The sequence below is a fragment of the Puntigrus tetrazona genome, chromosome 22, assembly GCF_018831695.1.
Source record: "Puntigrus tetrazona isolate hp1 chromosome 22, ASM1883169v1, whole genome shotgun sequence".
In the NCBI taxonomy this organism is placed as follows: domain Eukaryota; kingdom Metazoa; phylum Chordata; class Actinopteri; order Cypriniformes; family Cyprinidae; genus Puntigrus; species Puntigrus tetrazona.
The window spans coordinates 9,900,520-9,913,019 of record NC_056720.1 but is presented as its reverse complement, the minus strand read 5'-3'; the positions used below and the strand labels follow the sequence as shown (position 1 = coordinate 9,913,019).

The window sequence follows — 12,500 nt, the reverse complement described above, 5'->3', positions numbered from 1 at the left end:
ATTGTGATGATTTTTTTTCTTTCATTTTAGTATCATTTCCGTTTATGTGAAGCGCTTCGAATTACCATTGTGTGTAACATGTGCCGGATGAACAAACTTAATAATAGTTACTAAATCATTACAAATATTCGTCCGCAGACTACACGTATTCCAGGTCATCACGCAATGCCGTCGATTTCGAAAGAGCTAAAAATTGCTGTTTTAATTAGCACAGTCGATGCACATCACTACCGGGTCGTCAATGCCGACATGTTTCTTAAAAACCAGCGGGAAGCATCTCTGAGTGTGACTCGCAAAGCGTTACGAAGACAAATGCCGCCGTGACAAATAAACGTTTCTCCGGCTGACCTCAAATCCCACGTCCCTCCGTCGCTCTGCTCAAGCTTTTAGCGTTGCGTCTGAAAGATGACATGATTAACAGTCAGAGCCGGCAACGTCCCGCTCAAGGGGTCAGACGGTCACATGCAGACTAGTTTACTAGCCGGTAAGGGAATATGACTGGTTACGGGGCCCTTATTTCAGCCTTACGGAAAGATATTTCTTCTTTCAATGATGTTATTATAGCACATCTAATAAAAACGTGTGCACGTGTCCCATACGAACAATCACGGAGCTTCTATTTCTACTGAGGATATATTTGAGGCCTTGTAGGTAAATATAGTTTAATTGCCAGGTGCATTTGTGTCTGTATCCTCTGTCTCTCCAGCGCACCGGTGCTGTCCCGGTAACGTCTGGTCACCCAGTAACTCAGACGGATATTTTTTTCCCACGTCTGGAGGCCGTGTCTGGCTTAATGAAGTGGAGGGTGACGGGGTTGACATATCTATATAATCACATTAATTATGTGCATCTGTCAGGAGGCCCGGTCTGAGGCCCCGGCTGTTGCTATAGGGACCGGACTGAGGGCCATTCAGACGCGCCCCGCCGGCCCCCCGAGACCTGCCCAGACGTGACCTCCGCGGCCCTCTTTTCAGCCGCGGTACGGCAGGGTTGTGCTGACGAGCCGGAGAGACGGCTAATTCCAGCCAATTTTCTGCTTTTTTTAATAGCTCGAGGGGTTCAAGACGGCGTGGACGGGTGTCTGAGAAATGGGATTTGAACGTAATTGCGCTTCAGACGCGGCGGAAGCGTTTGCGTTATCGCGTGACGATTCTGATCGGGCGGCGTAACAGGGGTGAGATCGGCGGGAATATGCGATAACGCGCTCGGCTTCTGCGTTGTGGAGGTGATGTTCAGTTGTTGTTATTACATGCGGGACTATTAAGGACGTTACGCTTAAAAGTCGTTTAAAATGGTGCACAGGATACATAGTGTCTTAAGGTGCTGGGGTTTATTTGTATAAATAGCCAACAATACATTGTAGGGTCAAAATGATCAATTTTTCTTTAATGCCAAAAATGATTGGATCTTTTGTAAATTTCCTACCATCAATACACCAGAACTTCATTTGTGATTAGTAATATGCATTGCCAAGAACTTAATTTGGGTAACTTTGAAGACAATTTCTTCCTCTTGTCCTATCGTAGCAAACCATGTGTTCACAGCCACTTCCCGCCAATTTGACAGCGAAGATTAAACATCAAAAGGCCGTTTTCACAATTCAAGGTGCACATACATCTTTCCAGACTGTTTTTACATTTTACTTTAAATTTGTTGTTTTTTTTTAAAAAAATGCCAAAAATACGTTTAACTTACCTTCTCTATGGAAAACATATTGTTGTGAAAATGTAATTTTTTTTATAAACGCGCAAAACGCTCACCTCGCTGTCATTTATGTCAAGTAACCCGCATCACGATACCTGGAAATGCCAATATGCTACTTCAAAGCAGGCTAGCTAGGATACTTTACCCGGGAAAGTGACCAAAGAAGTGTAGCCTCTTACCTTTTGGCGGGAAACACGTTTTAGTGAAACCTAATTGAAACTGATGGTCGTTATTTCTTTTTATTACTCCCGATCATTATATAAAATAAAACAAATGCTTATTGGTCAATGTAGCTCTCCGGTCGGGCAAATAGGCCTGTTTTGTTTTACATTTTTTTCCATTTTAAAGTTGTTTTAACCGCGTTTTATAATAGGTTTAAATCGTAAAGAAAGTAAATAAGAAAGCTCGCCGACGCCATCTGGTGGGCCAAAAGTGCATGGTTGAGAACCACTGATTTAAAAAAAGGGCAAATGATGCCCTTATACACCAACATGCCTTAGAAATGGCGCGCTACTCAAGACGCACGAATGCAATTATTTATTTATTATAAAATAAACGCAAGGTTACAACATGTCGTGTCAACAGGAAACGTTCAGATGCATGATGTGTTTATGTGCCGCCCTCTTGTGGCCGTTATAACAAACTTCACCTGACAATACTTCAGGAAGGTACACGCAAACCGATCACGCAAGCACAGGTGAAAAACACAAGCAAGGAAATTTAAATATTACATAATATATAGGTAATGCCAGAAATAATGCAAAGACATTGTTTTCTCTTTTTTCTCATAAAAACCCTTTGGTTTCGAAAATAGGAAAAGTCCTGAGTGAAGATCATTTACATGAAAATCATTTGACAGTAATTTACACTATATGAGGAAAAACAGAAATCGCATTTCTAAACAGGGTCAGCACTGATACGAATGCTACTCTGGTGAAGGGATAGTATTAATAAAATGCACCGGTTCTTAATAAAACCAAGATTTATGTGTTATGTTTGTGTTCAAACATCGAGAGTTCAATTTTAATGAGGAACACGATGCATGTTTCTGTTTGAAAAACTCCCAATCTCCCGATCAAAAGAACATTTTTTAAAAGGTTTGCAAAAATTGTGCATTACAGTGAATGGGTGCCGTCGGAATGAGAGTCCAAACAGCTGATAAAAAACATTTCTAAACAAATCCATCAAGAGGTTTTTGCATTTCAAACCATTGCTATGGTAACCGCAACATCGCATAATATTTGTTTGGACTCTCATTCCGACGGCACCCATTCATCGCAATGGATCTACTGGTGAGCGGGCGATGTAACGCTAAATCTCTCATCTGCATCTCTCGTGGTCTGAGGGTGAGTACGTTTTCAGCTAATTTTAATTTCTGGGTGAACTCTTCCTTCAAAGGCTGTGGCATTATCTTATCCACCCGTTGCTGCCGTCGGCCTGCTTCAGAGGCTGGGGGTTTTTCCCCTCTCCGGTTTCTCTGTTTGGGCCGTGCTGGCCGGAGTAACTCTTCTGCGCCTCGTCCCTCTCCACGGCCGAGTATTCCTCCGACGGAGGGCAGCCGGGGGCTTTGGGCTCTTCCATCGGTGAGTGCTGCAGCATGTGACGGCTGGGGGGCGTGGCTGAGAGCATGTGCTCCGGAGAGGTGCGCTCTGATTTGATGCTCAGGTTGAGGGAGGGGTGCGGAGGCGAGGAGGGGGAGGAGCACTGGGACAGGTACGAATGGTTTCCTCCTGCTGCCATCCTGTGGACAGTGGCATGAAAATAACGTGCCAGAAACAATTATACAGCGTATGTCAATTCAGTCATGAAGACAAACTAAAACTAAATATAATAAATGCATCCTATAATCTATAAAGGTTGCTCACCCAGGGCTGATCATGGACTGGTGGCTGTCCTGATGAGACAGAGGTTGCCAGGTATTCATAGAATTGCGCTGAAATCCCACGCTGTAACTGGGGTGGCTGTATTCTGAAACAAAAACGGACTCTCTTTTTTAAGCAGGGGATGTATTAATAAACGCTCACCGTGCTCTTATTAATTAAAATTAATCACATGCGCATAGTATTTTTGCTGCTGAATTATCATTTTGGAGAAAGTGCTCTAAATAAGGGCCCCACCTGAGGCCCCGTAGTTGCTCAGGCCGTGTCCCAGTAGGCCGGTCTTCCCCATCGCCATCATGTGGCCCCCGGCGTGCATGCTCTGATAGAGTGCTCTCTTCACGGGAACCGGAGGAAAAAAACAATTATCAGCATAAAATAATGTAATATAATAATCAGTGCTGTCAAACGATTAATTGCTATCAACTGCATCCAAAATAAAAGCTTTTGTTTGCATAATGCATATGTTTGTGTTATGTATATTTATATATATATATATATATATATATAAATACACGCACATGCAAGCGTATTTTGTGTTGTGTCACTTTATATAAATACTAGATGCGTTTAATCATCATTGATCATTTGGCAGCACTTATTATAACGCAACTTAAGAATATAAATATGTGCATGCAAATAGACGAGAATATTTTTTAAAATATATAAATGCATATGTGCGTGTATTTATATGTACTGGAACCTTTATTTTGGATGCGATTAATCATTTGCTGCACTAATTTAAAACCTTAATGAATTATTTTAATCATTTAACTAGTTATTTTCATCAATACAATCACTGATATGAAAAAATAACATTATGAATTAACACAGTACGTGCTTGTTAATATTGTTAATATTACAGATTAATGACTTTATTTTGAAATGCGATAAAGCTTTATACCATATATTTTTAATCAATAACTCCATTTGAATGTGCATAAGCGACTGCTCACTTATGAATTTTACTGTCAATGAATTATTAATAAAACACTAATGTAAGTGCAAGCAGGAAATAAAGGGAAAGCTCTCTCTGGCGTCTAGCTCTGTGTTTCGTGACAAAAGAGACGTTTGGGTGTCCGAGTACTTTTGTAGACTCTCTCACAGCATTGGCCAGACTGCTGCGGGTCCCACACAGTCCGCCGTGAGCCTCCGCGCGCCGCCCATCGCCGGCCATGTTGAGAGGCGGCGGGGTCTTCATCTCCAGCCCCCGACTCAGGCCGCCGTGAGAGAACATGGAGTAGCCCAGACCTTCACAGACACGCAGGGAAGTGAAAAACAAGATGTGGTTGAAATGATTTTCTCAGTTTCTCTCCGCCGCACTCTCTCTCTGTCGTTCACTGAAAGGAGAAGTTTTCCTTCTCAGATGCTGTTTATTCATTTATCTAGCCTGACACCTGGAAACTTTTGCTGATAAACGTCCCTTTGCCTTTACGAGACGGGGCTGCTTTCAAAGACAGTATTACTTGTGTCCTTTACACACGCAAGTTAAATCATATTTTTTAAACATACGGCGTAATTTAACACTATTACAGGTTGGGTGGAAATAACAAAAAAGCTTCCTTGATTTCCTTGCCAGTATTGTTGCATTAATAATAATAATAATAATAATAATAATAATAATAAAACAAAAATGGTTAATGACATAAATAAAAAATAATATAATATAATAAATAAAAATAATGTAATAATATTATAGATATTTCTATAAGTAATACATAATTTAAGTAAAGAAACTTTTCATCAAAACAAGATTTTAAAAACGTTATATATTGTCACTGTGGACGGACAGTAATTTTCCCTCAACAAATATTTAAATGAATTTGTTTATCACTTATCATTATTTATATTCCCTTTTCATCTAGATTATCAACATTTTTAGCAACAGTTTCCTTTGCGTAATTTTTATTTCTTATTTTCTGAATAAATAAATGCTTAAACGTCTATGAATGTATGAATGAACAGCATTTGAAAAGTGCCGTTTAATAGCATTCATAATATAAATTATGCATCGTAATATTACAAATATTATGACTAAATATGATTAATTATTGTCACTCTTCATCTACACTATCATCATTTTATAAGTATAATACTTAATAACATTTTCTGAATAACTGAATTTGAGCAATCAAGTAAGTAAGTAAGTAAATAAATAAATAGCATTGAAATCATGGTTAAAAAAAACAAAAACATAACTTGACCTCTGAGCAAGAACAAAAAATGAAAGCCCTGGGATATAAAACTGCTCATAATTGTAGAAACGTCAAAAAAAAAAAAAACTGGACGCCTGCCTGTGCATCGAACTATTTCTATTCCTTTTCATGACCACCCTGGATTCTGACCACAGGCCGCTTTCAGCAGAGCATTCCCATGCAGCTCTGCTAATACTAATATGGAGATGAAAAGGCGCAGCATCAAAAAGTCCAGCAGGTGTGACATTCTGCTCAGAAACCACAGCTCTGTCTTCAGCTACTGTTTCGTGTGTGTGTGTGTGTGTGTGTGTGTGTGTGTGTGTGGTTGAGAGGGTGGGCTGTTTCGCACATGAGACACTTCCTGTGCGCAAGAACTAAAATACTCAACTCGGGGGGTCTTTGTGATGACGCCTATGATAAGTACGGCACAGTTTTAGTGGTCGGTCTCCACAAAACATTTATTTGACTCCTTTTACTCGTTTCACGCGGCACATGTGTACAGTAGGACGCAGCTAAAGCCGCGCTTTGCTGCTTTTTTTGCGTTTCGCAATTGACGAAATTCCAAGCACATCGTAAAGCACTTTAAATCGTTTTTGTCTCGCCCTAAATCACTATAGTAGGCCAATGACAATTATTAACATTTATAGTCATCGGCGTGGATTGCACAGGAAGCTTTCTGGTGTATTTTTTCTAATTAGTTTACATCGTATTAGTAAACAAAGGCAGAAAGAAGGTGGACGGGGAGAAAAGTCTTTTAACAGAATCGGTGAAATCTGATTTGTCCGCGCTAATGTGACAAGATGCACAAAAGCCAATGAATTGGCTGTATTCGAGACTATATTTACATATGCATGATGCTATGATATTATATAAGGGGTTTATTTGCAAAAACTGACATTTTTACATTTTCAAAAATTGCGTTTGATTCTTTTTTCAAAATGAAAGTGTTTTAAAAAGCGCCAGTTAGCTGTATTTTGTCATCATTTTTAACAAATTTAGACAACGCGCGATGAAAAAAAAACGTGTTTTTTGAAAATGGTTCAAAACGGAGTTATCCGCTTTCCCAATTCAACTCTGCACGTATGCACACAAACAACAGACCCCATGTTTATTTATGGAGGTTGCCATAACCGTACGCTGGTAGGCACATATGAAACAATCACACATTATATTTGTTCTTGTGGGATAATGCATCGGTACATTGTGTGGGGTCAGTCTTACGATTTGTTTTAGCTGTTTAGTTCAGCATTTTATATCAGGTAGAAAAGTCTTAATTTATATTGTCACATTAAAGAGATGAGCATTCTGTGATCAATTGCTCACCCTTGTGCCCGTCCAAACCTGTAACGCCTTCGCTCATCTTCTGAACACAAGACAGGTTCAAGACCGACAAAGGTAGTGAGGACATTGTTAAAATAGTCCATAATGTTATCAAGCAAAATAAAGAAAATACTGCTGCTGTCGTGAGCTCATGTCAAAGACTGACACGGTTGAATACGGTCATTATTTTGAGTTTTCTTTACGCAAAAAAGCAAACTCTTAGCTTAAAAAAAAATTACGATTGACGCACTGATATCACATAAACTGTTTATGGTTCTTGAACGATTCTTGTTAGTTGTTTTGCTGTCTATGGAGAGTCAGAAAGCCCTCGGATCTCATCCAAAAAAAAAGATGAACGAAGGTCTTTACGGGTTTGGACGGTGTGAACTACTTTAAATGAAGGGATATCTAGTACAGTGGATGTCATTAAAGCAACGGCGGAACAAACTGAAGACTTTAAAGGTGAATCTAAAGGTGAATCTGCTTTAAAAAGTATTACACATTCGAAGACGACCAGAACGTGTGCGTGCTGAGAGACACGTTCAGACGTCTCATCTTAACACACTAACAATTGTGCGTCTTTAATCACATACTACAGAAGCCGTGCCAAAACAGACGCCTTAATAGGGCCAGATTGTGAATGTTGTACAAAACACGGATACAAGAAAAACCGTGGACGAACACGGCCGAATTTCACAGTGCTTTTAAAAACCGCTGGCCCCGTCTGCCTTCCATATTGCCGTTCACAGCGAAAATAGCACGAAACCACAACAACTAAACCGTAAACTCAAAAGGGAGGCCGTTTTTATGGACAGGATAAGTCTAGGCATGTTAACAGATATTCGGAGATGGTGGACCTTACCTGCATGTGGGCCCATGAGAGCCGGGTGGGAGTTGGAGCCGACAGAACCGGTTGAGCCCGGTCTGGTACACAAGGGTTTGTAGGACGGAGTCCGATGGGAAACTAGGTTTGCATTGGAGGAGTTGCTGTAGCCGTTTTCGGTACTTGCACCCATCATTTCAGAAGGCAGGAGAGAAGGAGCCTGTGAGAGGATTTATGACATTACTTTAGGCATTGCTGTCAGATAAAGACACGCATTTATTTGATTTCGATTTTACTTACATAATAGCGCTGGCGAGCGATGGAGAGGTCCATGCCGTCGTGGTATTTCTCCGTTCCCATCGTCACGCTGTCCTCGTGATCAAGCTCTACATTATCCAGCCCCAGGCCTTTCCTTCTCAAAGTCTGGAGTGAAAGAGAAAGAGGACGGATGAGAAAGGAGAGAGAAGCTGGGGTGAAAGAGGGAAAATTGGAGCAGGATTCGAACCGCCGTCTCTCATATGAGCACCACAACTCAACACGATATGAAACCTAATGAATGAAACTATTTCTAATGTAAAAAAAAGTGCTGTCAAATTATTAATCGCATCCGAAATAAATGTTCTTGTATACATATTACATGCATGCCTTTTGAAAATAGTTACATGTATTTCCATGCATATATGTATAGTCATATCATTTATATTATTTATAAATATATTTATAATATAAACATAGCATATTATATAAGTCTGTGTATAATTCTACAAAATGTACATAATAAATGTACACAGTACACAAACAAATATAAAAAAATACATATATATATATCAAAATTTCTTTATATTTTTATTATAATTTTTACATTTTTAAATATTTTTTAACCTTAAGTTAAATTTTTTTAGTTTTCCTTTTTAATATATTTTATATGTTCAAAACTGAATTTTCAGCATCATTACTCCAGTCGGATACTTCAGAAATAAAATACTGATGTGATGCTGTTATCATCATCATCATCATCAAAGTTGAAAACAGCTCTTTAATATTTTTGTGCAAAATGTGCTATTTTTTTCAGCACGCTTTGATGAACAGAAAATTCAAAAGCACACCATTTCCTTATAAACAGAAAACTTTGTGACCTTTTAAATGTCTTTACAGTCACAGTTTAAAGCCTCCTTGGCTGATTAAAACAATGTCATTTGAATAAAATAATTCAAAAATATGATTTTTAAATGAAAACTTAATGCAAAACGAAGCACAATGGTCTTTTCTAAATATACAGGCATGCCTGCGTGATGTTCAGGGCAACACACCGCCGGCTTTATTTGCAATTACGAACCAGCTGTGGGACTTTTTTTTGGTTATGTTACAATTATATCAAGTGCAGGAAAACCGTAGCGGTAGCTCATCAGATTTGGTAAATTACCAATAATGAGCGCACTCGAAAAATTGCAAGATTTGGCATGTACCTCCAGGATGTCAGTGTTTGTGCGGCTCTCGTGAGGCTCGCTGTATTCGGTGTACTTCAGCAGCACTTTGTCCATATCGGTGCTGGCGTACTGGAAAAGACGGTTAGTGCTGTTGAAGATGATGAGAGCGATCTCGCAGTCGCACAACACGCTCAGCTCGTAGGCCTTTTTCATCAGACCAAATTTGCGCTTGGTAAATGTCACCTTGAAGAAGAGAACAAACCACAGGAGCATTGTTACAGAAACGTCTGATAGATGCCACAATGCTATAATGGTTTGACTTCTCACGCTGTGCGTCGTTTTGGTGTCTTTTTTTGGACATACGTTTTCTTCGCCCCAAGGCAAAGCTCGTGTTTCTCGCCTCGAGGCCTTTTGCCCTGGATTAAAATATCACTTTCTGATGTGGAGCATAGTTTACCGTCCGCCATTGGTTTTCGTGTGAGAACGGTCGAACGTGTGAAAACGTTACATAAAAAGTTGCATAAAAGGGAAAAGCGAGCAAGCCCCATTTTCGTGGTCAGATATACGAACAACTAAGATATATCGATTAATTTACGACATGAAATCGACGGGAAAGGCCTCGGTTTTATTACTCCAAAAAGATCAGTGCAGCTGAAAAAAAGTTCTTTTCATAATATTATATATATAAAAAAATCAGTCACGCTTTATTTTAAGGTCCAAATCTCTCTATTAATAAACCATTCAATTAATTTTGACTCAATAAACTCCTATTGTGCCGCTTATTAATAGTTACTGGGGAAAAAATGCATAGAATATGTAAAAAATAGGCAGCTAGTTAGTGAGAATTGCTCCCAATACTATAGTGTTCAAAATTAAATACTGTTTTAAGTATTGTGTCTGTATAGCTGGAATAAAAAAGGTCTCTGGTAATAACACAGGATAACATCCACCAATCAAATACTAATTGTTCAAATCAAACTCGACTTACATTATCAACCAACAAGAGACTATTTTAAAGAAGCTAAATGTGTTTGGATGCCGACATTTCAACAGCACGTAACAAACAAGAACGAACCTGTCGATTTCGCTGGTCAAGGATCCGAGAGATCTGTATTTTCTTACGCCCCATGATGTTTTTTGTTCGGTGCGGGTCTTTCCTAAATCAACAGAAGGAAAAATATAATTTAGCATTAGAACTTATTACATATATATATATATATATATATATATATATATATATATATACATACATATATATATATATATACACACACATACATAATATATTATAAATAATAAATAAAACACTTAATATGTAATTTAATATAATATGCACATTATATATTACAGTATACATTTAATGAAATATTGTAGGCCTATGTACATAGTGTTTCACAATTGACTGGCAGTCATACTGCCGCAGTAACATCCGTATATATATATTGCTTTTGTCAATATAGTGGGAACTGCTTATGCGTTCAGCCAATACCAACCACCAGCCCAACTTCCCAACCACGCATTACAGCCGTTTGTGTACTTTTACCCTCCAGAGGGTCAGCTGGGAGTAAAGTTAGCCCGGGGCGCACAGGCTAACACCCCCGCAGTCTGGGTTATCCCAACACAAACATGAACATTTCCACAGGGCACGGCTTAAAAATATGCCATCTCCATTTAAAGGTAGAGTAAAGTTAGCGTAAGCTTTACATCCGCACTTAAAATAATAGTGCGTTTGGATGAAGGGAAAGTCCCCGTCCACCCCCTGTTCTCCCATGAGCCGAACAGACACCGGCGCTTGATTTTAGGGGGGGGGGCTTTTATCCAAAGCGACCTACAATTGGGGAAAACATTATTTTACTTAAAGAGGCAAACAGACACAGGAAGCGCCCGTAACACCGAGCCTCAAGCGTTGGTTTTAAGATGAAGTCGAGTTTTCATACCCACGACTCGCTTCAAAAAAAGCCAAAAATCGAGACTTCTAATCTTCACGACACAAATGCAATCGTAATTTTGATTTTGCTAATGCATTAGCTATCAGTCCCCGCTGAGAAATAAATATCTTTCAGACCTAATGCTGCCGTTAGCAAAGCGGCTAACGGCTAACGTAAAAGCCCAGGGACTTCAGCTATGCCTTTCTCTCTCATATTAGGCATGTTTAACCTCATCTATTTTTAAGATCTCAAAGCCAGTGGTTTATACAAAGAGAGTGATGCTGTTCCCACGATCCACGAGCGCCCGTTGCCCTCGCAGCCACCCACCCCTTGGCTCACAGACGGACAAGTGGAAGGATCCTTGTTTTGTGCCATTATAACCATATAAAGAGAATACCAGTACACACACACACACACACACCTAAAAGGCTTTGACAGGTGGCCTGCATCACTGTCGGGCAGTTGGTCATGAGATATAAATGTAAAGCGAGGAAGTGAGAAGCATTTGTGACAAGATCGCTATCACCAACAACGTGTTGGGCTAAGTTTAAAGTTCCTCAAATTTGCGAACGATTTCGCTCGCAGACCAACGCGACTGTAAGCATCACTACAACGCTTTGTTGTTGTTTTGAGCCGTGAGTTGGTTTTTGGGAGACAAATCAACAAACTGATTGGAGATGCTACAGCGGACAGAAATATCATGCCCAGTGCACTCGACATTTCGTAACGGTTATGTTAGTCCTGACGAACTGGTGGCAAATTTGTATGATCTCATTTGTAACGCGCTAATAGTGGCTTGATTAGAATTAGAAAGGCATCAAAAGATGTAGTGTTTCCACAGATGAAATAAATAAATAAAGCAAAAAATTAATAATTGACCTTCGCCACACTGATGGTTAATTTTAGAGGTGGACCTTTTCTAAAATTGTTATATTTTTTTATGAATTAAATCACAATAATATTTATACTTATATAATATATATATATATATATATATTTACGCACACACAGATACATACATGCTATATAAATATTAAGTAGGCTGTCATTTTATATATATATATATATATATATATATATATATATATATATATATATATATATATATAAAATATATATAAAATTTTACCATTTTAAATAACTTGCACACAATTAAATAGTGAAAAATCATTTACTACTTAATTTAAATACTTTAATCTAACTACTTTAAATCTTAACTGCTTAAG

General features: G+C 38.9%; 1 protein-coding gene across 5 annotated transcripts in view; it reads right to left on the bottom strand.

Moving 5' to 3' along the window:
- Positions 1-2,226: 2,226 nt before the first annotated feature.
- The window catches only part of mef2b (myocyte enhancer factor 2b), a 15,046-nt gene continuing 4,772 nt past the window's right edge, over positions 2,227-12,500 (bottom strand). For 4 of the 5 annotated variants that reach the window (XM_043223144.1, XM_043223145.1, XM_043223148.1 and 1 more), the window contains 8 exons: positions 10,422-10,503; positions 9,386-9,589; positions 8,220-8,342; positions 7,959-8,139; positions 4,669-4,832; positions 3,822-3,918; positions 3,570-3,672; positions 2,227-3,445 (listed from right to left, as the gene is read on the bottom strand). In XM_043223144.1, the coding sequence (XP_043079079.1) occupies positions 3,112-3,445; positions 3,570-3,672; positions 3,822-3,918; positions 4,669-4,832; positions 7,959-8,139; positions 8,220-8,342; positions 9,386-9,589; positions 10,422-10,503 (1,288 nt within the window). In that variant the 3' untranslated portion in view covers positions 2,227-3,111. The remainder of the gene's footprint in view (positions 3,446-3,569; positions 3,673-3,821; positions 3,919-4,668; positions 4,833-7,958; positions 8,140-8,219; positions 8,343-9,385; positions 9,590-10,421; positions 10,504-12,500) is intronic. The other variant, XM_043223146.1, reaches the window with a different exon arrangement.